The following is a 25,263-nucleotide window of genomic DNA, read 5'->3' on the forward strand; positions in this document are numbered from 1 at the left end:
AACATCTGGGTTTCTGTGGAGCTCAGCACACTGGCTATCTACTCATTTAAGGTGCATGCAGCAATTCATATTTTTTATCTGACAAGAAATCTTGTCACAGGTATTTATCAGAAGGAAAACCACTTTTTGACTGCCAGAAATATTGATATTATTCACCAAATAAATATAATTATTATCAGTAACATGTGACAACCAACTGAGTTAGAAATGTTTGGTGAGCATTCTTCACCTGCCTGTATTTTCCCTGCTGTGTCACAGATGAAACACTGTGGTAGGCAGTCTCCTTAAAGATGAGAAGCCTAAAATAGCCCTAAAATGGCCCTAGTAGCCAAATATCCTACTGTTTCAGACTAGGAATAGCTGGAAGATGAAAGGTTGTAGTTGTTGACCTGGGATTTTTGGGTATGTCTGTGTGTGGTACAGAGTAAGTTGATTGCATGTACAAACCTGTTCAAAATAGAGCACACAAGAATGGCTGCTTGTAACAGATGAGAAAACATACTGGGAATCATCTGGAACTCATTGATGTAATGTCTGGGGTATGTCCTCTGCAGGGCACTTGTTCAGATAGCAGAATTTAGTACCTGCTAATAACAGTGCAAAGCATCCTCTGAAGGTGGAACCATTGACAATGCACTGCAGCAACTCTGCCTCAGATAAATGATCTTGATGTATCTTCAAAATTACCTTGTTTTCACATCGTTAGCTGAATTAGAATAGTACTAATGTTGTTTATGTACTAAAGTATTAATGGATTTTATTTCCAGATACTCTTCATTTTTCTTTAGACGCAAGGAGATTTTTGTCATCCAGTAAGTTTTTGTACTATTGAAGCAACATGGTGTGTTTTCCATTCTGTTCTCTTAACCTGTGTGTTATCGTGCTATATTGAATGATATAGTTAATCAAAATGAAATGTCAATCTTTGCAGATGTTCTAATGACAAACAAAGGTATTTGTCATAATGAAATCATGTATATTTTTAGTCCCTAATGTTGAGTTATAGGAGTTCCACAACCATTTTGAAATAAATCAGGGCAATTTTAAAGTAGAAATTATAATACATTATGGAAATACAGCCCTGATATACACAACATATCCTTGAAATAAAGGTAGTGCAAATGTGACATAAGAAACATGCTGTTTCTTTTCTTTGGAAGTTAGGATATATATAGTTAAGAGAAATTATCTTTTTTCCTCAGTTGTCTTTAGTACACAAACTACAGCTGTTTCATACTATGCCCCTACAATCTCAGCAACATATCCACACAGTCAAATATCCTTTGTTGGTTTGCAGATACAATTCTACCACTTTTCTGTCTAAATTGCGTGTATTTTAAAATTTTACAGTCTCAAACTCTAAAGGGTAATTGAAAACTATAATATTTAATACTCATGTACACTTCATTATGTGATTTATGCACAGCAAGACCTTTATTGAACAGTGCTTCAGCAGTTTGAGTTACATCACCCTTTTTTTAATGAGTCAGTCTCACAATTTGGTTTGCAATTTGTCATGTCCTTTCATCTGTACTTTTCCCTCCTTCCAACTGTCCTTTAATGGTCAAAAGCAAAGACTCTCTCCTGCTGTCATTGTAAGGTACAGGATGCAGCTGATAAAATTTTGGATTATTATTTTTCAAACCGTAGTGGCACTGAAGCTACAGCAGGCTCCTTGCCCAGGTCCTTTGTTGAACATTAGACAAACTGTTGAAGTTTGAAGTGCAGGCACTAATTGAGAGCTCCTAAGGACAGGATTCATGATATCTTTTCAGCTGGAAGACAGAAAATGTCCCGAGGTTCTCTCCTAGATAACATGAGGGGTAATGAGGCACAGGATATCCTTTATCTGTTCAAAATATTTCAGTTTATTTTGGCTTTTTTTTTTAAGTCTCAAAGAATCTTTTACTATGTGTAATATTCTGTTCTAGTAAAGTCAATAGCCAAAAGGGACATTTTAGGTGTCTCTAGTACCTGTCTTTAATATAGTAGCATCCTTCCTGGTAACAATGAGTTATATCAAGGAGCTGGAAGAAGCATGGCAGCATTTACCAAGACAGCTTACTGCAAAACTTAATGACTAAAATATTTTTTTCCTGTTTTTAGACTTCCACAGTTGCATAATGAAAGAACCTTTGTACCTGTTGCCATTGGGGAAAAACGATGTTGAAGTCAATTACAGTCCCAGTTCTTGTGTTGATCCTATCATTCTCGTGATTTGTGGTTAAAGCAGTGACATATTAGCATGTTTAATTATTGTATTTAATGTTGATAACTACAGTCTAACCTTCACAAATTTCCCATGCACTTGGAATGGGCATCACTGCCTCTGCACAATCGACACTGGCCGCATTTAGGCAGCTATCTCATCTGTGTTTGCAGAACTTGCTGTGTTTCAGTTCGTGGCATCTTGCAAGTGTACGAGGAGGGCAGAGGTGGGCAGATCTCTTTACCAGACTGGCATGTTTGTATTTTTCAGATAGCAGTAAATCAACAGAAATCTGGTCCAGGTTCCTACCCTGAAAGGGCAATGGGGAGTTTGTGTGAAAATCCTAGGTGATAGAAGAATAATATATATTTTTTTCCTCTACCTACTAATCATCCCATTCAGTGCTCATTTGAAGGGGGAAACCAGGTTTTTGGTCACTTCTCTGACATTATATTATTTAGCTACTCTAAATCGAAAAAGGCACATGCAGCTGACACAGTTCATCCACAGAATCAAAATACCCTGCTTCATGAGATCCTTCTTGACTGCCCCTCATCCATTGTCTCTTCAGACATTCTCTTATACTTAGTGAATCATGGTTTATGACCTTGGCTCATATTCTGAGAAAATTTTTGCAGCTGGTATCTCATGAGAAAAACAATAAAGTAGAAAAAGATTTTTCTGTTCTGTATGAATATGACTGGAAATACTTTTTATCATTCCAAGATCAAAAATTCAACAGCTTGAAGCCCAGCAAATGTTCAGTATAGGTTAATCAAAACATTACCTTTCACACACTTTTATAGCTTTTTGAATATGATGTATTTTGCGCTACAAAAGTCAGTTTGAGTAGAAAAAGAGAAATTTAAATGTGCCAAGCATTCCATTTTGACATCTTTGAAATTTTTTTGTGGGTAACATTTTTTTTTCGGACCAGGAAATTAGAGGAAAATCCCAGTTCCAGTAGTGGTCTTTTAACATAATGATCATAATAAAAAATTATTGACAAACTTCAGTGTCTAAAATTACTAATACTAGCTAGTACATATACAGTCTGTCTCACCAAGTTTTTGTTAAGCAATTTATCAATTGGGTGTATTTTCAGAGGGCATGCAGGGAATTAAGTCCTACTGAATTTAGTGGAAAATTAGATCTTCCTTATGAACCCAAAATGCTAACTTTGAATGTTTGGGACATATGTTGCACTGATGGTGGAGATGGTGTGAGACAGCTAATAACAGTAAAAAGCAACCTTGTTCAAAATATATATAGCCCATCAACCTAAACTGAATTAAATACTTTTTCATCAAGCGCACTGGATATACATATACTGGGTGCTCTCATTACTTGCTTTTTACAACAGCTCCACAGGGTTCGCCAAGTCACCCTTCAAAGCAGACCCTGATCTTCTGTGAATAGATTCTGTCCCTAAATTTTCAGGGTGCGCCAGGTTTGGTGAGATACAAGTAACTCTTCCTTGTTCCAGGTGCTTACCTAGGAGACAACCTCTCTGGCACTCTACTTTTGTGGTGCTTTCTGCAGCAAGGATAAAGCCATTTAGATCTCCAGTTTTTTAAAATCTTTCCTTGAGAAATTGCACCTTGTAGTTGATTCTTTGAGGCTTTTGTTTCACTCTATGTGAGACAGCTTGTCAAGAAAATGGGGTCAGAAGAAATATTTCTGCATTACAGACACTGTAGCCCCTGTAAACACTAGGTAATTAGAACTCCTTATGGAAAAGTATTGTATAGAAAATGATTGTCTGATCTTATCTTTCCTATATACTATGCATTCAGTGGGTGTCTATATTTGAGGTAACAATTTTGCACACACAGTAATTTCTATAGACCAGCCAAATTCTTTCTTTGTGTAGACAGACCTGTCTTCCTTTGAGTAAGGATAGGCATGGCTTCTGCCTTGTCTTTTTCTTCAACAACTTTCCTTTCAGGAAGCCTATTTTTGACAGCTGATTACTAAATTTTGTGTCCCAGGAGAACAATGTTTATGAATGTATATGTCCTGGTACAATGGAAGAAATGACCATGTGTTCTCTTTCCTTAGGCCTTTAATATGTAGGAAGGGTTAAGCTCCGTATTGCTTTCAATTAACTTATTAAAAATTAGTTCCTCTGTTGGTCCTAGGAAGTGTCAGTGGTGCTTATGAGTTAAGCCTTTTGCCTACATAGTAATTTCTGTAGTTTTCTGGTTGGACGAAATTTTAATTCCTTGTGGATTTCAGATGATTGACCCAGAGAGAAAGCTGAGTCTGTGTGACAATATGTCTTCAGTTATCACTGCCAACACAAATAAATGGCTTCTTTCTAGCTCTATCACAAGTAATCTGAGTGGGATTCAGATTTTTGATAGTCTTCAAAAAAACCCCACACATGAAACAATACACTGTTTTAAAAGAAAATCAGATTTAAGGCAATAAAGCATTCTTTATCTTAGAGAATGTTTTTCTTTCCTCATTTCAGAGTCAGACAAGTGGGAATCTGAAATGGTCCAGCTGAAATAGGGAAATTTTCAACTTCATGGTTTGATTCTAAATTGTGCTTATCAAGATCTAGTGATATTTATATTTTTAAGTTTTATAAAAAACACTGGGAAATGTGGAGGACAAGATTACAGATAGATGAGTATTTGTTCATTGACAAAATACTGTAAGATTATTACTATGTATTCTAAGTCAAGAGACATAGAAAAAATACTATTATTTTAAGCCTAAGGATGGTGGTGAAACAGAGCACTGCTGGAAGTATTTAGTGAGAATACAAAATTCATCCCTTCTGAAGATCCTTACACAGCAAAGCCAACTCCTTTGCCGCAGTTAGACAAGTTAGACATTAACTTTCCTATAGGCATTTTAAAGTAAATCATCTTATTTTCTGAGCTGCCAAGCCACTGCTATGTGCACTTGCTACTAACAGAAGTGTGACAGTTCAGTAATTCTAAAAATCAAGTCTTTCACTTAAATTCCCACAGATAGGTTTAAGTATCAACCCATAAATGCCTTGCTTCTTAAAAAAAGTTATACTGTTGGATCCAGGTACCTTCAGCACTGAAGTGCTAAATGGCATACCTGGATTTCTTATGTACAACACAGAATTAATTTTTATTCCCTAATGACCAAGCTGCATTTTCTTACTGCAATTTATGTGCAGTAAGCCCCTCATGGCTAAAAAATTGAGAGCTAACTGTATTTGAAAAATTACTGGAATGCCAACTGGGACATGACTTTTTTCTGTTGTTCTATGGTGAAAATAGGTGAATTCAAAGGAAAAACAAGTGTAACCTCCCTTCAAAGTCTGCTTATAATTTTGTCCTGAAAAAAAAGGCTACAAAAAGTTTCTGTTCTGCTCAAAGACAAATATATATTTGTGTGCAGTACTTTGGTACAGCTATTAAAAATCCTTTTTTGTTAGGAAACTTTAGCTCTATAATGTTGCCAATACTACTAGAAGGTAGTTTCATCTGCCATGTAATGCAAATAACTTATGTGATACAATAAGCACAAGCTGTATGTCTAAACATTCTGAATAAAAAGAGTTGCATGCTTTCTTATCTTAATTGCCTTCTTTTTCACTCTGAAGCTGTCCTTCAGTTGTCTTAGTAAGCATCTTTATTTCTGTGAATACTTTTAACTCCAGTGAGACTGATCCAGTGAGGCTTTCATAGCCAGTTTGCTTTGTTTGAGTGTAACAGTTCTAACAAAGTATGCATCACAAAGGCATCCTTAGTAGCCTTGAAATTAACTTCTCTGAAGCTTAATAATAAATTATTCAGCAATTGTATTAATCTCATTTTATCATCTCAATTAAATTTAAATAATTACAAATAACTTCATAAACCAACTATTTTAAAGCAATTTTTTCCTTTTCTACTAAAATTATGACAGCAGTAGAGTAGACATTTGTATTAGAGAATACTTTTTGTCATATTTTCTGCAAGAATGTGTATTTGGAGGAACAGACACATAAAAGGGGTACTTAGAATTTTTTGAAGGACCAGGTTATCTTTTAAACTGAATTATTACAAACTTTTTTATTTGGTCCTTTAGACAAGGTTTGTGGGTCTGAGTGCTCAAAATCTTGTTTCTAAATACATTCAGAAGCAATTGTGACCAAGTTTCAAGGCCATCTGAAAGTGCCCTGAGTGTAGATGCTCATATACTATCTTCATGAAACCTGCTGTGAGATCAAGTTAAAGATTTAATATGTATCACAGTTTTTAAAATTGACATATACAGAAACAGCAGTGAACATGTGAAAAATGAACATGAAACCAGGACACTAATTTTTAAAGTATTTAGGAAAACTACCATAGCTGTGGTTTCTGTAGAGGTACACCAGTAGCATGATTCATCTGTGACTCATTTTAGATATCTGCTTCAAATGAAATGAAATTACACCTATTTCTCCTCATTGATTATAAAAGAAATCCAGTGACTAACTAAGAAATAGGTGTCTGTGTTCAGTTAGATTAATCCTATCCTGATGCTCTGAAATGGTCCTTAGAAGGATGATATTGGGTAAAGAATGCAAAATAAAGCCTATAAATATATATGTAATGGTGTGCAGCAAGTATGGGTTTCCCAGGGCCATATGAGCCCAGAGCACTGTGAAGTGACTTAAAGAGAAAGATAGAAACTGTTATCCATATCTGCCAATACCTGAGACAAAAACTAATGAAGACAATCACCCAAAAATACCTGAATTTGAATCCATAAGGGAAACCAATCTTTAGTTACTTGGTATTTAATCTAGAATCTATAAACATGCACAATATTGGTTATCTCTCAGCTTGCTATACTTAACAAAAATCTCTGTTGCAGGTTACTTAGTTATAGAAAATCCATCAAGTAAGTTTATTAAAGATTTTTATGTTGTGTTCATTGATGAGTCTCAACGTGTGGTTCCCTCCTCTATGTTTATTAGAAAAAAATTCCAAGCTGCGTATAAATCATAAAAGCATGACTAATTGCATAGTAACTGGAGAAATGCTTTCTCTCTCTCTGGGGTGAAGCCTGCATGTCTGTGTTTTAGCTTGGGAAGTAATACAGGGTTATTTAACCTCCTCAGGATTTAAAAACCATGTCATTATGAGAATGAGGTCACCGCAATATTTTATATGTCTAAAACCTTGCAAAGTATAAAATGTTTTCGGTGTGACAAAGAAGTATTATGTAGCTTAGAATGCAATAATAAGTTCACAAATTTACTTTAATGTCAAAACCTTGCCTTGAAATGCTGTTACCTATAAAAACAATCATAGCCTCCAGTACTCTTAACATTAGCAACATTAAAAATTTTGTGAAGGGGAACAACAAGGGGATAAAATGTTTCCCTTTTAAGTGATCGAAAAGAAATCAAATAAGCATGCTGTAAGCAATTTATCATTTTCTGTAAGTATCAGTTTCCATTGAACTGGAAAACATTGCTTATTAACAAACTACAGTTAAATAAAAAGAATGACAAAGACATTCCCTATGGGTTTCTAATTCTTCTGTCCTTATTTTCAGGCCAATAAGCAAGAAATCCTTTCTACAACATGTTGAAGAGCTTTGCACAAACAACAACCTAAAGTTTCAGGAAGAATTTTCGGTATGTTGCTAGCAGTTGTCACAACATCGCAAGACCTTCAGTCGTTTCATGTGTCACATTTCATGTCCATTTTAAGCAGGCAAGGCCATGAAGGACTCTGGCCTTGATAATCAATACCCAATTACCAGGTTGATTGTTTAGAAAGTAATAGTACACTGATTTGGATTCTGCAGTCTATACTGCAACCTGGTCAGAATTATTCACCTTAGTGTCAGCCAAAGATGATCTTCTTTAGTCTCCAACATTTCAAGACCACCATATTTATGTTTTTACATATGTAGTGTTGTATATGTAGATTACCTAAGAACAAGTTATTTAGAGTTTTCTATCATATGCACAGGTATATTTAACTGCTATAAATATGTTCATTTTCCTGCGTGACGATGACTCCAAAAACAGAGTTAATGTTCATTCTGTGAAATTTTCAGGCCCCAGTCATATTGCCACTGCCTCAGAAATGTTTTTCTTTCATAGATTTTGGTGCAGAAAGTAAAAGGTTTGCACATGGTACCTAGCTTTTTGTTCCTCTACAAGTAGTGGGTCATATTTGTTATGCTCTTGAGAATAGCTTCCATGTGAATAGTCTCCATCTCCTTACATGAGCAGATAAACACAGCCAACCTGTCTTGCTTTCTGAAAAGAGCCTAGTTCTCAAAATATACATTACAGATAATATAATACACGTATCATTTCAAATTTAGATCTCAAAGTTTTCACTATCTTCATTAAGTAATATTTTATGGCTATCATTTTTTTTTCTCAACAATAACTTCTTGTTATTTCAGAATCTTTATCATCATTATCTTTCTTTACCCATACAGTCATTTGCCCAAAAATAATTTGTCAGTGTCCAGTGATTTTTATTATTTTGGATTTATAAATTTACCATGAATAATTTACCAGTTGGATTAACAAAAATAGAGATTTAACAACTGGCTTTTCTTCTGCTAAATTATAATATTTCACTTTCCAAGAGAACACTAACAAAAGTGTATAAAGATTAATGGTTTTTCCTACTGTTTTTTTTGTTATGCTCATTAGGTAAAATTGGTCTGGATTTAATAATAAAAAACACCATAAAATTCTCACAGCAATAAAGTAAGAACATTTTTTCCTAAAACCAGAAGTGTTATTTCACTTGAGCAAGAATGAGTATAGTGACATTATACATGACTGAACAGATAGAAAGTTTTACTATCAGTAACACTTTCACATATTAACATTCATTACCAGAAAGTGTCTAGTAAATTCAGGTGTATTGGAAACTGAACATGTGAATATGATAATTTATACTAATAACCTGATAGTATATTCCCTATGTTGAATTTGGATTGTTTGACCTAGCAGTCTTCCTGGAAAATTCTAAGATATGCTTTGGTAGGTAAAGTAGTCTACAGATAATTTACAATAGGCAATTTGTGGGCAACAAACATGATTTGGAGTTTTCCAGTATAAATGTGACTCTTTCCATTTCACATAGTCTTGTAACCCATGAACATTCCTGATTTCATCTAATTTGCTTGACTGACCAAACTGCCAGGCCAGGACATCCTCAGGGGTCAATCTTGGTCCACATGTGAACATGACCTGTGTGTAAATGTGATGAGAAGGGAATCCAGACCTCAGAATGGACCTAGATCCATTTCTTGTCAGAGAAGACAAATTTAAAGAAACCATAAGAAGCCAAAGTAACTGATGATGGGCACCACCTCACCGCTATTCACACTTCCAGCTTTCAAGCTGATTCCTGTGTCTCTCGATACATTTGGGAACTTAAGCTTTTTTAGTAGCTGGAAAATTACTGAAACAGAAATACTAGTATAATACTTGTTTTATGATAAGTTTTGTTCATGAATAAAAGAATGAAATACTTCAAAATGTCACCACAGTGCCATAAAAGTACTGCAGTAAACAAAATGCAAATTGTTTATTTCAAAGCTGTATGAGTTTGCAAAGAAACATGGTTTCTGTGAAAATTTGTCATGGAGTCTGGGAACACAAATAGTCTTTTCCCAAATCTGAAAATAATAATTAAGGCTGAAATCCCTGCTAATGCAGAGAATTGATACAAGGCTTTTGAGCACTTGTTCAGCCATGGAAGCATTACTATGAAAATAACAAAATCTGCTTCTCTGTTTCCTCTCTACTACAAACTGCTACCAGTAAATGGTGCTACCTCTACACAAGTTAACTGGCAAGCTAAAACTTGGAGGAGTGAGGCAAATGAAGGAAGTTGAAGTTCACATGATATGGGATTCCATAGCCCAAAACACTTGCAAAATGCAAAATAAGCATTTTGTGTATGTTCTTCCTTCATGAAAACATTCAATGACAGAAACTTTGTGGGAGAGTTTCAGTTTTCTGAATGAGAGGAATTTTAACATCTCCCCCTTTAACTGTGTTTTACACACAAGGCTGACAAAATACTTGAGTTAACAGTGAAAGAAAAGCACTGCAGTAAAACAGTCCTGGTTTTCCATTTTTCATTACCTCTCTCATTTATTTATTTATTTGCTAGTAGATTCCCATTAAATTCTATTTATAAAATACAAACTGTCTCAAATACCTGGGCAAAAGGGCACTTGAAAATAATTAATGTTGAGCCTGAAAGTAAGGCTATCTGCCCAACTTTTGGAAGTAGCCCATGCAGACAGTAACCACTAATATTAAAATACAAATTTGAAGGGATTACTCTGCACAAGCCGAGTAATTTTGTATTGTACTCATTCAAAGCAAGAGGTGGATCTCTTAATTTATATCTTAGATATAAAAAACAGATTTGCATTTGCATAACATTTGTCAAGCAAAGGGAAATTCTATTAAAGTTAACAATATATTTGGAATTCTGCCTTTTCTGAGTTTTCTATTCTCTTAACACCACGATGAGATCATCACTTTTAACACATTTCCTCCATTAACAAGTTGTCTCCACTCTTTTAATCAACTTTGTAAATTATACCTGTTTATGCACACAAACATCCTCATCAAATAAGTGCCTCAACATGAATGATTTATCTCTCTGTCCTCCAGTAACAGAACTAATGACCAGTTATGAAACTGCAGTACAACCCAAGATATCTCTTGCCACCCCTTTCACAAACAGTCCCATGAACAATAGCTAATTGCCAGTTGTCTCAACTCAATTAAATTCTCATCAGTTCTCATGCTGTACCACAAAACCTCCCAAGTTACAGAAGTCAGGAAAAGGCATTATTCAAGACTAAGGCTGAGTCAGTATGGCATAGTAACCAAGCATGTGACTTCATGTAAAAAACCAGAAAAGAACTGCAAAAGCTGATAGACTGACTTCATCCAGGCTTGTAAAGGTGAAAGTTCATGTAAGCTTAATTGTTCAACTTGACAGCATTGTCTGCAGTGCTGTATCCAACACTGCTGGTGTAACTGGGGTTGACAGTGAGGTGGAAAGCTCTGTAATGTTTCCAGCTATTCTTAGAAATGCACAGTTGCAGAACTGGAGTTTTTCCTCTTACTGGATGAGTGTGTCATATTTTAAATTCATTCAAGTGCAAAAGTTTTCCAACAAACATTTATTCCTCTGTAGGAACTTCCCAAGTTTCTTGAAGACCTTGCTTCAACTGATGCTGATCTGCCTTGGAACAGGTCTAAGAATCGTTTCCCAAACATAAAGCCATGTATGTGTGTTTACTGACCAACTTCTAAATTTTGCTCTTTACTTTCAGTAGTGTAACAGATATTTGGACTGCAAGTGTATTTTTTTTTGATCTGTCTTTGAAATGGCAGTACAATCATGTGCACATTATGAAATAATTTTCTGTTGAGTAATCCGTTTTTACTTTGTGGGTTTTTTTAAAGACAGTTTTATTTGCAAATAGCTTTCAACTTGCTCTCACAAGCTTTAATATGCAGGTGCAAGAAACTGTAGCCTCAATAGTTTCTTGGCTTTGTAATTCAAGCCATGTAGCAAACTCTCTAACATTCTTCCTCATTGTTTTTTTTTCCCCTTTAGAAAGAAGTAATTTTTTAAACATATAAAATCCATATGTTTGTGCATTCAGCTACCTCAGAAGTCTAGATATGCTTTCTTGTGGATATGTGTACGTGTGCTACAAAGGTTGCACAGAAGATCAGAGTGACTGTATGGTAACTTATAAGCCCAGGCTAGATATTATCACAGGAGACAGGAGTCTGTCTCTCTATACTCAACACTGCTTCATTTTTCAGTTAATAAGACAAGAAATGTCATTATTATTTTAGGCATTAGCTGTGATGTGAGATGGAGTGCATGGGATTCCTTGGTTAATAATGCTACATTCTGTGCTAATAACTTTTCAGAGCAGCTGCTCCTGCTATCTACTTCCATGTTCAAGTCATACTCTAAGATACAGTCACTAAAAATTTATATTCATGACACACAATAAAACATAAACAGACATGTTTCATAAATATTTAACTTTTTATTCCAATGGTCTCTACTAAGTTGGGGACCAAACACCAATATTCTGGTGTTACACATGACATGTTTCTTGGATATTGTAATTTCTGCATTTGTGCTGTGGGACCAAATCAGAAACCCTCTTTTTTTTTTTTTAATGACTTAACCTTACATCCAAAAATTAAAACTATGGAAAAGTGCCAGAATCTGAATCAGATCTGAGACCTGGTCAGCAAGTATATAGAAAAAAACTATCAGATCCCTGACCCTACTCTCTGATTCACACAGAAGTTGTGTGTGCTGGAACAGCATGGCTTGAAGTACACAGGATACTTTTAGGTAGAGAATCCCCCCATATATACATCACACTGGAGGTTTTGGCCCATTCACCATTTAAATTAAAAAGTATTATATACAACATGTCTGGAACATTAAAGAAAGACTATACAGTAATGGAAGAAGTTTAAATTACCTTTGTAATTAGTGTTCTACTCTGTCAAATATTGTTAGATTAGCAAAAATAACACTATTTTTTTATTTCTTAGCACTCCAGGAATACTTTTTACATGTTTTATGGTTTTTGAATGAATCTTTTCATTAACTAGACTTTACTTCCATGATAGATAATAACAACAGAGTAAAGCTGATGCCTGATGCTGGTATTCCTGGATCTGACTACATTAATGCCAGCTATGTGTCTGTAAGTAGAAAGTCTCTCACATTTTTACTGTGGTTTTTTTCTGGTAGAAGAAAGCCACTGTTGCCATGGCATTATTCAAGTGGCTCCTGTGTCACTAAATATGAAAATTTAAAAGTACACATGTCCCATTTTCATTGCTAAGAAATTATTTCCAGTAATAATCAAAACTGTGTCCAGCAAATTCCTTTTTATAAATTATCTCATATCATTATCATTAAAGACAATAGTGGAACTCCCACTGAGGTCAGTTGTTTAAATAGGTGTTATTTGGTCTCTTGATTCTGGAGTTAAAGTTGTTGTATATGAATAGGACAATGCAAAGATTACTGAACTGAAAATTTTCATAGAAGTGGCTAACAGTTTTGGCATGTTCCTTATTATTTTGTGAAAGTTATGATGGAGGAAAATGAAAGTAGGTTTCTTGAAGAAGAAAGTAATACTGTATTTTTTATCCTCAGCTTTCTTCCCAGACTTTCCATTTTCTTATTGTGTGCTCAGTAAATTCTTCATCTCTATTTTTATCTCATTTTTGTCCTATTGAAGCTCAAAGTGTGAATTATAGTTATGCATTTAATCTCTTCTAGCAGTGGCTGGTGATCTCACATGAAGTCAAGACTTGGTTTACACTAAACACTTTTCAAACACATAGCAAGGCATGCAGACTGTAGTCTAAACAGACGACCCAAAGGAAAGTAGAAATAGTTATTTCCAGGTAACTAAGAGACATTACAGAGAATAAGCAACAGAGCTGAGAGATCTTCCTTTCTCATCAGCAAATGCTATTTATGGCCTTTTTATGGAATGTCTTTGGTCCGAGGGTTAGCAGATAGGAAGAACCATGCCACTTGATGCTGGGACCGTACACAGAGTGACTGAGAAGGAAAGCAGGCAACTTGGAGCATGGCCTAGTCTTTACCCTTCTATCACTGACAGGCCAAGCCTTAGGCAGTGAACATGAACAGCAACTTCCAAACAGATGCAAAATCCAGCTACAGAGTGTTCCCTGCTGAGATTTTGCGCGTATGCATACGTTTTAGGTGACCATTCATCAGTGAATAGACAATTCCAGTGTTGTGGTTTCTCAAGGCTAAAGTTTTTCCCTTTATATGCTCTCACTTTCCGTATTTGTAGATGTATAAATATATAAATGCATATAGCTGAAAACATGCAATATGTATGTGTATTTACATACCTAATCACCTAGGTCTATTTACATATGCACATTTGTAAAGAGAGGAAAAGAGAAGTCTGGTATACAGTTTTAACAAATGGGAGCTCTGCTGCTACTTTTGCTTTCATTGGTTAAACAAAGTCAGTAACTGAACTGTGAGCTCCCTGAATTATTGTTTCTCACCTCACTCTTAGACTAAGGAGGATTAGCATAGTTTCCCACTGCCACCTGTTCTGTATATTATAAATGGAGTAAGCAACAGGCAGCTGTGAATTATAGGGCTATAATTCCAACAAGAAGCTTTGGTGGTGCTATAAAACACTGTGTCAGTCATTTTGAACAATAAGCAGAACTCTGTGATATTGTAAACTGCTAGTTCTACAGCATAAATTTATTGCTATTATTGCCACTGCTGTTATTTTAGACTTTCTGTAGTACATAATAGTTCCTGTAGGTATGCTTCTTTTCTATGAGGAGCCAGATCCAGGTGAACTCGTGCACTCACAGCACTTACACAGATTTTTTCAACAAACTTCCTTCTCCCCAAGTTTTACACCAATTTATAAATTAACTAAAGAGCAGAAGCCAACACTAAAATAGAAGTCAACACCTACAGTAGGTTTCTTGAAAACCTTCCATCAGAGATCATTTATTTGAGTAAGCTCCAGCTGTAACTTACAGCAGATCCCTGACAATCACCAAAGAGCAAGGTCATTAGTGGGTGTATTACTTGCACTAGCTCTCAGACTGTTCCTTAGTTGTTTCCCTGGCTCCACTGCTCCTTAGCACTATTTAATTCTACTTTGCTGGCTGCCTCTTGACATAGTTCTTGGTGGCCTCTGGCTGGATCTGTGGTAAGGCTAATATGAAGGCTTAGATATTTTTTAATGGGATTTGATGACCTGATGACCCTGTAATTTCTCTGCTAAATGCATTTATATTACCATGGCACTTCCCATACTTCAGTAGAGTGTTGTTTCATAACTGGACTATAAAAAAAATGCCATTACTTCCTTAGTTTTCCAAGGCAGCCTGCCATGCAGTGATTAACCAGGCATATGCCAATTCGCTTAGTATGTCTGACAAGGTTTTAGCCTTAGGCATGGCAGATACAAGCACAACTATGAGTCACATGCAAACTCTTTTGTTTCCTTGCCAACCATTATGTATTAAATATTTTCTCTTTCTTAGGGCTATTTATGTCCAAACGAGTTTATTGCAACTCAGGGACCGTTACCAGGAACAGTGGGTGATTTCTGGAGAATGGTGTGGGAGACAAGAGCTAAAACGCTTGTGATGCTCACACAATGTTTTGAAAAAGGGCGTGTAAGTTACCAGTGAACCAATTAAAAGCATTTGATACAACTGGAAATTCTGTATGTAATTTCTGTCAAGATTATAATATGATAATTTTTATTTAATTAGTAATCATCTCCCTGCAGATAAGATGTCATCAGTACTGGCCAGAAGATAATAAACCAGTGACTGTGTTTGGGGATATAGTGATTACTAAACTGATGGAAGATATTCAAATAGACTGGACCATCAGAGATCTAAAAATTGAAAGGGTAAGCCACAACTGGAAGTTGACTGAAAAAATTCATCCAACACCTCAAAGAACATCAGATATACTATATTCCACCCAACTACTCCCTCAATATTCTTCTTTTAATCTTTCAGTGTCTATACATTTTACTGCCTGGTTGTCCTGCATTTTGTTTTCATTCATGTTTTATTTCCTGAGAATATATGTCACAAAGAATTCAGAAATATGTCCAACATGCTATGAAGGACCTTTTAAGGTTACTGAACCTCTGGTCTGGTGGGAGGTGAAGTTTCTGCTTGGACACCTCAGTGTCTCTTCTAGAAAGGAGTAATGCTAACCATTCTGGGATCAGACAAATCTCTTTGAATGTATCCCTCTCAGATTAAAGGGCAAGATTCTCTGGTGCAGCTGCTTTGCATTGTACCACCAGCCATTGGCCTCCACCCCCAGGAGATTCACCCAATATAAGTATTACTCCCACGCTTTGTGCTGGGAAGGAAAAGTAAGGGTACAGAAGAGATCTTCACCTTTGTCATGATCCACAACTACACTTTCCATGCCTTGGAAAAATTATAACCCAGCATTAAGTCAGAGCAGCAGGCGGGCTCAAAAAGCAATCTGGGGATTATGACCCAAAATTAGGTCAGCTTTCTTTTGCACTCCCAGCATTGATCTGTATGTTGTGTAGCCAGATCCTAGGACCTGAACTTGTCTGTCCAAATGCAGGCATTATCACCCTGTGGCATGTGCACGTGCCAAAGGGCACACAGCAGCTAGGGGCTTGTCTCAGCTGTCACCCCATAAGGGTATGTTGTGCAGATAGTACAGAGAAACTGAACATTTAAAAATGATTGAGAGAAGATAAACCTTTTTTTCAGCTAAAAATAGAGCATAGAGAAACAAGACTGGAAAAAGGAGTATTTAGAATAAAAATGAATGCCAGTGAAATGCAAAGTCACTTGTGTTAATGAGGGTGAGGCTGAAAAGAAGATAATCTGAATTGACTGGATGATCCATTTACTATAGCTGAACTACCTTGCACAAGAAGCTATGCCCTTTATAAGCATGTCATTAAATGTGCTGTATTGCTGGTTTTAAGATTGTACATCCATTCACAAGTGGGTGGATGCTTGATGATCTTCCAGTGAAGGTAAAAAGCGTATGTGAAGCAAATAACTCAAAACCATTGCCATTGTGCATGCAAAGTAACTCCTCTTCCATGTTGATCAGTTTTAAAAAAATAGTACAACTACAAAGTAATTGCCACACATACTTGTTCACAGTTGTTCAATATTTCTTGCAATAAGCAAGCAATTGGTTCAAAAGAAATCTAAAAAAATAGGAACTGGTTCATTACACGTTTGATTAAACTGTGGTACTCCTTGCTGCAGGATATTGTGAAGTCTAAAAACTTACAGGGATTCAAAAAATCTCCATAAATCAGTAGAAGAAAATACTGACGTGTACTATTATTAAATTTCAGTTTACTGTCTCTGACTGAGGCAGCTCAAAAGTCAAAAACTATTAAGAATGGAAAGGATATTCTGGGGAACTACAGATATATTGTTGTCATGTTTTATAATGTTCCCTAACATTTTTTTGACCACGGTTGGAAATGCATATTGAACTAGACAGTCCTTTGGCATGATCCTGTTCTTTCATTTTTACATCCTTCAAAAGTAATCTAGGTATCAGATCATAACCTATTTTTTGAGGTTTACTGTTGCTGCTGCTCTGATTGAGAGAGCATGAAAGAAAATGTGTCTATGTTTACCAATGTATGTGTGTTTGCCTTCACTACACTGGATCAGTCTTAGAATGGTTGCTTTTTCCTGAACAGATTTGTCATCCCAGCTCAATAAACTTCTAAATGGGCCATAGAAACTTCAACCCGCAATCTACAAATTACAGTGATATAATGACTAAAGTCAAATGAAGAGTGACTGCTTGAAGTCACTAATACTTCCTGAAAGATGGACTTGATGCCATCCCTCAAAAAACATCCCAGAAGTTCTGTGAACAACAAATTATCCCTTCATGCCAGTAAATCCTATAATTATTATGCTATTCTAACTTTATTTTTTACATGAGATTACAGAGATGGTTACATATACCTTACTGAACCTTCTGTAGCATTTCTTCTGTAAAAACTGCAATATTTTGTATTTTTCAGCATGGAGACTGCATGATGGTGCGGCAGTGTAACTTTACTTCTTGGCCAGAACATGGAGTCCCTGAAACTACTGCACCAATTATCCATTTTGTAAAACTCATCCGTGCAAGTAGAGCACATGATAGCACACCAATGGTGGTTCACTGCAGGTAAGTGTATTTACCAAATCATCATTTGGTAGCCTAGAATTTCAAGTATGTATTAATGCACAGGGAAGTTGCCAGAAGAACAACCATGAAGACTGATTGCACAGATAGGGTTCTAGTATGGACAGCAGTGAAGGTTTCTCCAGCAGTCCATCTTACTCCCTTCTGGAAGGTAAAATGCCAATGTCTGTGCTTCCATGTATGGAAATCCATTGTGGGATTATGAGGTGATGGGAAATAATTGCTCCAACAATTACCATAAAATAATGCTGGGTTTATCACCATTTTCCTCTTTAATCATAAGAAGAGGAATAGAAAATGACATATGTTGGTTTAAATTAGTTCTATTATAATTAGAGGTCTTCTTAAGAAGCAAGTATTAAAAATATATTTTAAATGCACATGTCACATATCATAAGGAAAAAACTATTTGGAAGCCACAGAGAATGACAAATAGGAATAAGGGTTTGCACAGGCCAGATTTCAATCTTGGATGCCTGGAAACAGCTAAAACCGATATTTAGGCTCTTAAATAAACGGATTGATGGTTAGAGGTGTTCAGCTGTCATAGTTTCCACTGATTTCATTAGCACCCTTAAACTTCTGTTTCAAAGAGTGAGTGTGTGGGGAGGCCTAAGTCTTAAGGAAACCGATGAGTGTGTTTGCAAATTTTGTGCAGGTCAGTGTTCCCACTGAATGAGTGGGCTCCATAAAAGGGATCTGAACTCATAGGTCTGCTACTGAGTCTTTGCCTCATTCTCACTTGATGTGAGTCTGGAAATAAGAGGAAGGAAAAGATGGCTTTGATGCTACAAATCTTTTCCCAAACCACTTTATCATGCATGGGAGGTCTTTTTATTTGTCCTCAGCATCCTATGGGTGCCACTCACAAAGGGTGGTAAAGCCTCATTTATTTGATATTGTTTTCTTTGATGAACATTTCCCTCTACTGCAAGGGCCAGAGAGATTATTACAGGAGAGAACAATATGGTCTTCATATTTTCAGGACACTTGTATTCTGTGGGGACTCTCTGCAAGTTCTATCCGCTTTTCAGAACGGAGATGTATGAAGGGGCCAGCATGGCACATCCACCTGTGCTCAAATTCGTGATTGTTATAGAGCATTACTATGTATTCTCATATCCAGAAAATTCATTCATTACTTTTTCCTCATTAGATCTTGCAAGTTCAAGAGTTCTGCTATATATCTCTTGATTATCTGCAGAGATATATACCCTGCACTGATTACACCAATTGCAGAGAAGTCTGACAGTAATTTGGAAACAATCCTATTCATTATGAGACCTTGAAATAAAACACTACCTACCAGCATGTCTTGCACACTCATCCTCCATATATACCCTGCACTGATTACACCAATTGCAGAGAAGTCTGACAGTAATTTGGAAACAATCCTATTCATTATGAGACCTTGAAATAAAACACTACCTACCAGCATGTCTTGCACACTCATCCTCCTTTAAAAGTATTTTCTTTTAAATTTTTTGCTAGATCCCATGTTGTTTTGTCTCAAACACCAGAAGTATCACGGAATCCAAGTGTGATTTCGCAAAATCTTATGCTTTTTTTTCCTCTCAATTAATGAGCTCTAGAAAACTCACAGAAAAGCTATAGGAATCTGTTCAAACAGGTTTGGGTCATATAAATGAGTAAAAAAAAAAAATTATGAAAATGTGAAATTGTAGACTCAAAATTAGAAGATGGTTCAAATCCAGATTTCACTTGATCCAATTCAGCAAGGAATTCACAAAATGTAAATACTGAAAAAAGATTTTGGTTTTTTTTCAAAAGTTTTTCTTTTCATAATAAACATTTTATCCAGAATATTCCAAGAAAATGCTAAAAGCATTAAAATAATAGCTTTATTTTATCTTGTTTATCATGTTTGCAGTGCTGGTGTTGGAAGAACAGGTGTTTATATTGCACTTGACCATTTAACCCAACATATAAATGACCATGATTTTGTGGATATCTATGGACTTGTAGCTGAGCTAAGAAGTGAAAGAATGTGTATGGTACAGAATCTGGTAAGATTTATCTATTGTGTTTTCCTGTTGTTGAAAAATTAGTCATCTCTTCCTCTGATCTACTAAACAAGACTAGAAAGCTCATAACAATCAGCTGTATAATTAATTTTCTACCAAACTCTGCTTTCATTTATTTCAAGCATTGTGGAAATATATTGTATGTGTCCACCTAAGTATACTTAGCCAGCAAAGTCTTGACAAGTGCTGAAAAGAGTGCTATTTATTTTTAGAAGCTAAATAATAATTTCTCAGTCTCTAAGAAATTTTATTTCAAGTTTTGAATGAAGAACAATTGTTAAATTAAAAATGGATTTGCTCATTCACTACTTGATTTGGCTTCATTTACTACTTAAGTGTAATTTTTTTGTGTATGCATATGTCACATAGTCCACCAGACTTTAAAATATTCATTTACCTTTGAACTCATTATTGATTCCTTGATTCTTTTTCAATTGCTTGAAATAAAATAGCACATATGGATAGATTTAAGTACAGGTTTCAAACTTTTCAAAATCAGTGGTGGGTTTTGGGTCTAAAAAGTACATTTCTGGCAGATTTATTTTGTATGAACATAAGTCATTGACGATCTGCTGATGAGGAAGACTTCCTTCTGCTGTATCTGGAATTCTGAGTATACGTAAAGGAACAATAGAAGAATTTAAAGCTGATCCTAAATGCCCAGTGGAATGGAAATCAGCTTTATTTGGATAAGGCTTCTGGCATAAGTCTCCTGCAGGCCAGATCTAACCCAGGGCAGCCTGAAGCCTTTGAGTCTACAGTGTGATTTACCAGCTTCTCAGTATGGAGGAGTAGTTTCAGGATGAACTTCCACATGACTGGTGGATTTAAATTGATTTTAATGTAAGGAGACTTTCTCCATTGGGAATGCAATTCTGCTAGTCCATATCACATCAGAATATGTAAAAAGTATGTCAGAATATGCAAAGCAGTTAACCCTTCCTCAGACGTTTTTGAGACCTTCTGGTGATACTCTGGCATGATGTATCTTGTAAGGTGCAGTCTGATTACCATTTGCTCTAAATTTTTCCTTTTGAAATCTTGATGCCGCTAACCAATGGCCAGCACTTTCTTGTGATGATGAATTCTGGGCCTATTTTTGGTCCTTCTCTTACACTTTTGACTAGAAGTAGAATCATCTAAAAATAAATCAAAGGCTGGCAGACAATTTAATAGGCGAGCTCCCAAAATAAAATCTTAAAACAGTGAGACATTCAATAAGATCAATGTTTGTTTTTAAAATATACATGATTTTTGTGTACCTCTTCATTTGAATATTTTGGCAGGGGCTAGGAAAATGTGTGCTCAAATGCAATACAAGACGATGGTGTCAGAGTTCAGATTTTCTAACAAATCAAATATCCATCTGTATGCTAGCAGTAAAATTCTGAGATTGGCTGTTCTCTGTCTAGGTAATTTCTAGCTCATGTTCGCAACAGTACAAAAGTCAGATCATCGACAAAACTTGCCCAAAGGGAATAAATCTTGTAAATTTTTATGGTGGATTCAAAAGTCAAACTGTTCTGAGAGTTCTGTTATAAAACACTGTTGAGTTGCCTATTAATCAGATTTTATGTGATCAGCACAGAAGATATAAATTAGAGGAGCAATGCCTCCCCAGGACTCAGTATAGAAATGCCTCAGTCAAACTGTCTGTAAGTTCTATGAGTAAATAAAAGCTGATTGCTCTCAGACCTGTATTTTTCTTGTTTATAGCTTCAAAATAATGGGTTTTTTTCTAACAGAGTCTTGATCTGTTACTGTAGCCAATGGATGAGAATAGTTAAGATTCTCATTGATTCTAACTGGGAAAATAACTAGTTACACATAAAATGCCCAGGTAGCCTGCCTCACTCTCCCCTGGCAAACCCAGAAAGATTTTCATTGCTACATCATCAGGAGTAGCTGTATGAGTCCAAGAGATTATGGAACTTTCAGTCTGCATTCTGAACTGGAATAACCAATCTAAACTCCACTGAAACTTCAGACCTTCATTCTAAAAGTCCATGTTTGTCCAGCGGACATGTTAAAGTTTATCTTCTTGCCTAGTACAAGGGCTAGTTTGAAGTAATGCCATGCTATTATTTCAGAAAGAAAGTTATTGAAAAGTGTGATGGTACTGCATACTGCAGGAGGCCTGGGAAAAGCTGTTTTAATTACCCCCACAGCTCTGGAGCTGTGACCATAAAACTTATCTATGTAAGCAAATTTCTCTCATACATCTGAGACACTTGAATTGCAAACTGGTGGCAGTTCTGAAACAAAATAGCAATTACTGAGCAGAAAAATTACATAAATATTTTTGTCTGTGCAAAAGTCAATGGTAATAGTATGATTTTGGTGCAGATATTCCAGTCCATCTCAACAAGGTCCTGGGCAACATGTTTTAGCTGACCCAGCTTGAGCAGTGGGTAGTTGCACCAGATGGTCTCAAGAGGTCTCTTCCAACCTGAACACGTGTCTTATTGTCTGCATCTACATATAAAATGCTTCTCCTATGTGAATATATGCTTAATCCATTTATTATCTTTCTATCAGTTTTCATTCCTTTATTTCATTCTTACATTGTCTTATTTTGTTTTCCTCTTTTCAGACTTCATGTCCTGGAAGTGTCAAATTAACTTTAGTTGCCCACTCTTTGTGCTATCATCTGTTAAAAATGAGGCTACAGCTCGAGAAGTATCACTCAAAATACCAGGTTGATTTGCTCCTAGCACTGGTGCATTCTACTAAAACATATACATTTAGATTTACTTGAACTTCTGCATTTGAGTGCACCCTGCTGGTTTTCTCTATGGTAGAAAGAGGAAAATTTTCTTATCTAGATATTACATTCTTATGGTTCAGTTTCTTCAGTCTGCTTTAGTGGCAAAATGTCTGTTCACAGAATAAACAGTCACAGAAAATTGTGGAGTAGCCCTCAGTTATGGTTAGTCTAATTTCATACATCTTACTAGTCATAAGGATTAACATGTTTTGACAAATTTAAAGCATTATTCTTCATAATAATTGAAATCAGATCAGGCATACACAATATGGTCACCAAAGTACTGAGATTGCTGAGTTAAACTTCAGTTACTTTGAGATATTTCTAGGTGTTATAGAAAAAGTAAAAAGGTTATTTGGTATTACAAGTACATTTTTCTTCTAATCAAGCATCTTTAAATTCACATCTTACAGGCACAATACATTTTTTTACATCAATGTGTATTGGATCTGTTGACAACCAAGGGAAATAGTCAGCCCTTATGTTTTGTAAATTACTCAGCACTGCAAAAGATGGACTCTCTGGATGCCATGGAAGGTAAGGAGATACAGACTGTGTCAAAATTATTTTTTCATAGCAGGTGCAATGACTTGTCCAGATTAAGAAGCAGAAAAAAGTCCTTTGACACGCATTTTTTTGCTTCAAAAATATACATATCTAGCCTTTTGCTGCTTTTTATTCCCCCTTATAGTGATAGTCATTGCTCAAGCTTTCCCCACTTTTTTCCATGCAAGATCTTTTAAATTCAGTGAAAAACAGTTACCTGCCGTTAGTTAATATTTGTTTACAAGGTAGGTTAATGTAATGTATCTGTTTCTTCTGCAGGTGATGTGGAGCTTGAATGGGAAGAAACTACCATGTAAATACTAGGAGTAAATATTACAGAAAGGAGATTTTGAAAATCAAAGTCATATTTTTCTAAGCACAGGGGCCAAAGTGAATTCCCCTATTTTGTTGATTAAACGAAATACAGATGATTGAAACATCTTTTCTTCTATCAATGTGCCTTCATAAATAACTTAAAGTATTTTATTCAGAACACTGAGCAATAATGGTTTGGAGTACTTTTGCAGAGGCTGTACTTCTGGTGTTATATAAATAGTGCATTCAGTATGTATTTAAATATAAAGTGTATTTGAACACATTCTTTTTTTCCAAACTATCTTTGTAAAAGAAAAATGAGCCAAATAGGACGTAAAAAATTAATATTTCCACTGAACTTATTTTGGTGTGAATTTGCTGTGTTCTGCGTGTTTTGGTTTTAAGTAAAAGCTACAGTTTCTTTACTCATTCTTGCTAGACTGGCTTCAGTGTTGTCAGTTCTTGCAGATTAATTCCAAGACCATGACAGTGATCTTTACCTAACTCTATGTTCTTGTGTTTTGAATATTTTTTTTACAAGTGGTAGCATATCAGCCCATGATCCTGAACAGCTGAAGAGTCACCTTCTGACATGGGCAGGATTATTCAGCTTTTACACAGTACACAGTAGCTCTTCAGGGACACTTGGGGCTATTTAAGCCATTTTATAATCAGCAGGTTGGGGTTTTTTTAATATATAATGATGATTGCATATGTTCAGTGCAGAAGAAAATACTTTACATTCCTGCTACTTTTTCAAGCAGATAAAACAAAGTAAAACTAATAATATACTATTGTAATGAATGCTAGATTGGCTTGTGTAATAGAATGTTTAGAATTCATTCACCTTTCTTGAATACAACACTATTCAGCATTTTGAAAGGTTGCTTAAAATTTAATATCAATGTATTTTATAACAAAGTTGTTAAGTAAAAAAGCTTTTTCACCTTCCTCAGGTTTGACAAATCACAGTACACACAGAAAATTACAGGAGCTAATATCTGGAGATTTAATAAAAGAAAACATCTTCCACTCCCGATGATGATGATGATTATTGGAAATAGATCTGAAACAGGAATGTGAGAAGCAGGGAGCTTGTATCTGAGAAGAAAAGCAAAAACTGGTAGAGTAGGAAGACTAGAGAGATAATGAAACTGTGTGCTCTGGTTTTACATGGAAGTGACAGTATTCAATTGATATTATTAGATGGAAGGGTTGATTGCTAATTTTTTCTCAGTGTAAAGAAATGTATCATCATTCTGAATAACAATGAAGCTGTAACCTTAATCTGAGATGGAAAACATAATAATAAAGAGACTATGCAACTGCCATCTCATATTGTGTTTAGACATCAAAGAAATCAAAGCTGTCTTGTTGAGACATCAAGATCAGGGAAGTCAGACAAACTTCTTTAGAAGCTTGAAATATGTATATGAAGGACTGTTCTTGTGTGTGCACACTCCGAACAGAATAGTCAATGAACAGAACTTTCCATTTCTTCACTACTTCCAGACAGAAAATGCTGTGCAGAAGGTAACATGGTACTTTTTCAGAACTAATTGACGGTGGTTTTAGAAGCTGACAAGGATGGTACAGTGAAGACCCTTT

The 25,263-nt window shown here is 35.6% G+C and overlaps 1 protein-coding gene across 1 annotated transcript in view; it reads left to right on the forward strand.

Moving 5' to 3' along the window:
- Positions 1–24,942, forward strand: part of PTPRQ (protein tyrosine phosphatase receptor type Q) — a 100,075-nt gene extending 75,133 nt beyond the window's left edge. Inside the window, exons 36-45 of the mRNA XM_039571080.1 lie at positions 7,043–7,069; positions 7,730–7,811; positions 11,374–11,464; positions 12,849–12,925; positions 15,288–15,422; positions 15,539–15,664; positions 17,816–17,964; positions 19,874–20,009; positions 23,208–23,331; positions 23,620–24,942. Coding sequence (XP_039427014.1) covers positions 7,043–7,069; positions 7,730–7,811; positions 11,374–11,464; positions 12,849–12,925; positions 15,288–15,422; positions 15,539–15,664; positions 17,816–17,964; positions 19,874–20,009; positions 23,208–23,331; positions 23,620–23,657 — 985 coding nt within the window. The 3' untranslated portion in view covers positions 23,658–24,942. The remainder of the gene's footprint in view (positions 1–7,042; positions 7,070–7,729; positions 7,812–11,373; positions 11,465–12,848; positions 12,926–15,287; positions 15,423–15,538; positions 15,665–17,815; positions 17,965–19,873; positions 20,010–23,207; positions 23,332–23,619) is intronic.
- Positions 24,943–25,263: the final 321 nt, after the last annotated feature.

The sequence above is a fragment of the Corvus cornix genome, chromosome 1A, assembly GCF_000738735.6.
Source record: "Corvus cornix cornix isolate S_Up_H32 chromosome 1A, ASM73873v5, whole genome shotgun sequence".
Classification (NCBI taxonomy): domain Eukaryota; kingdom Metazoa; phylum Chordata; class Aves; order Passeriformes; family Corvidae; genus Corvus; species Corvus cornix.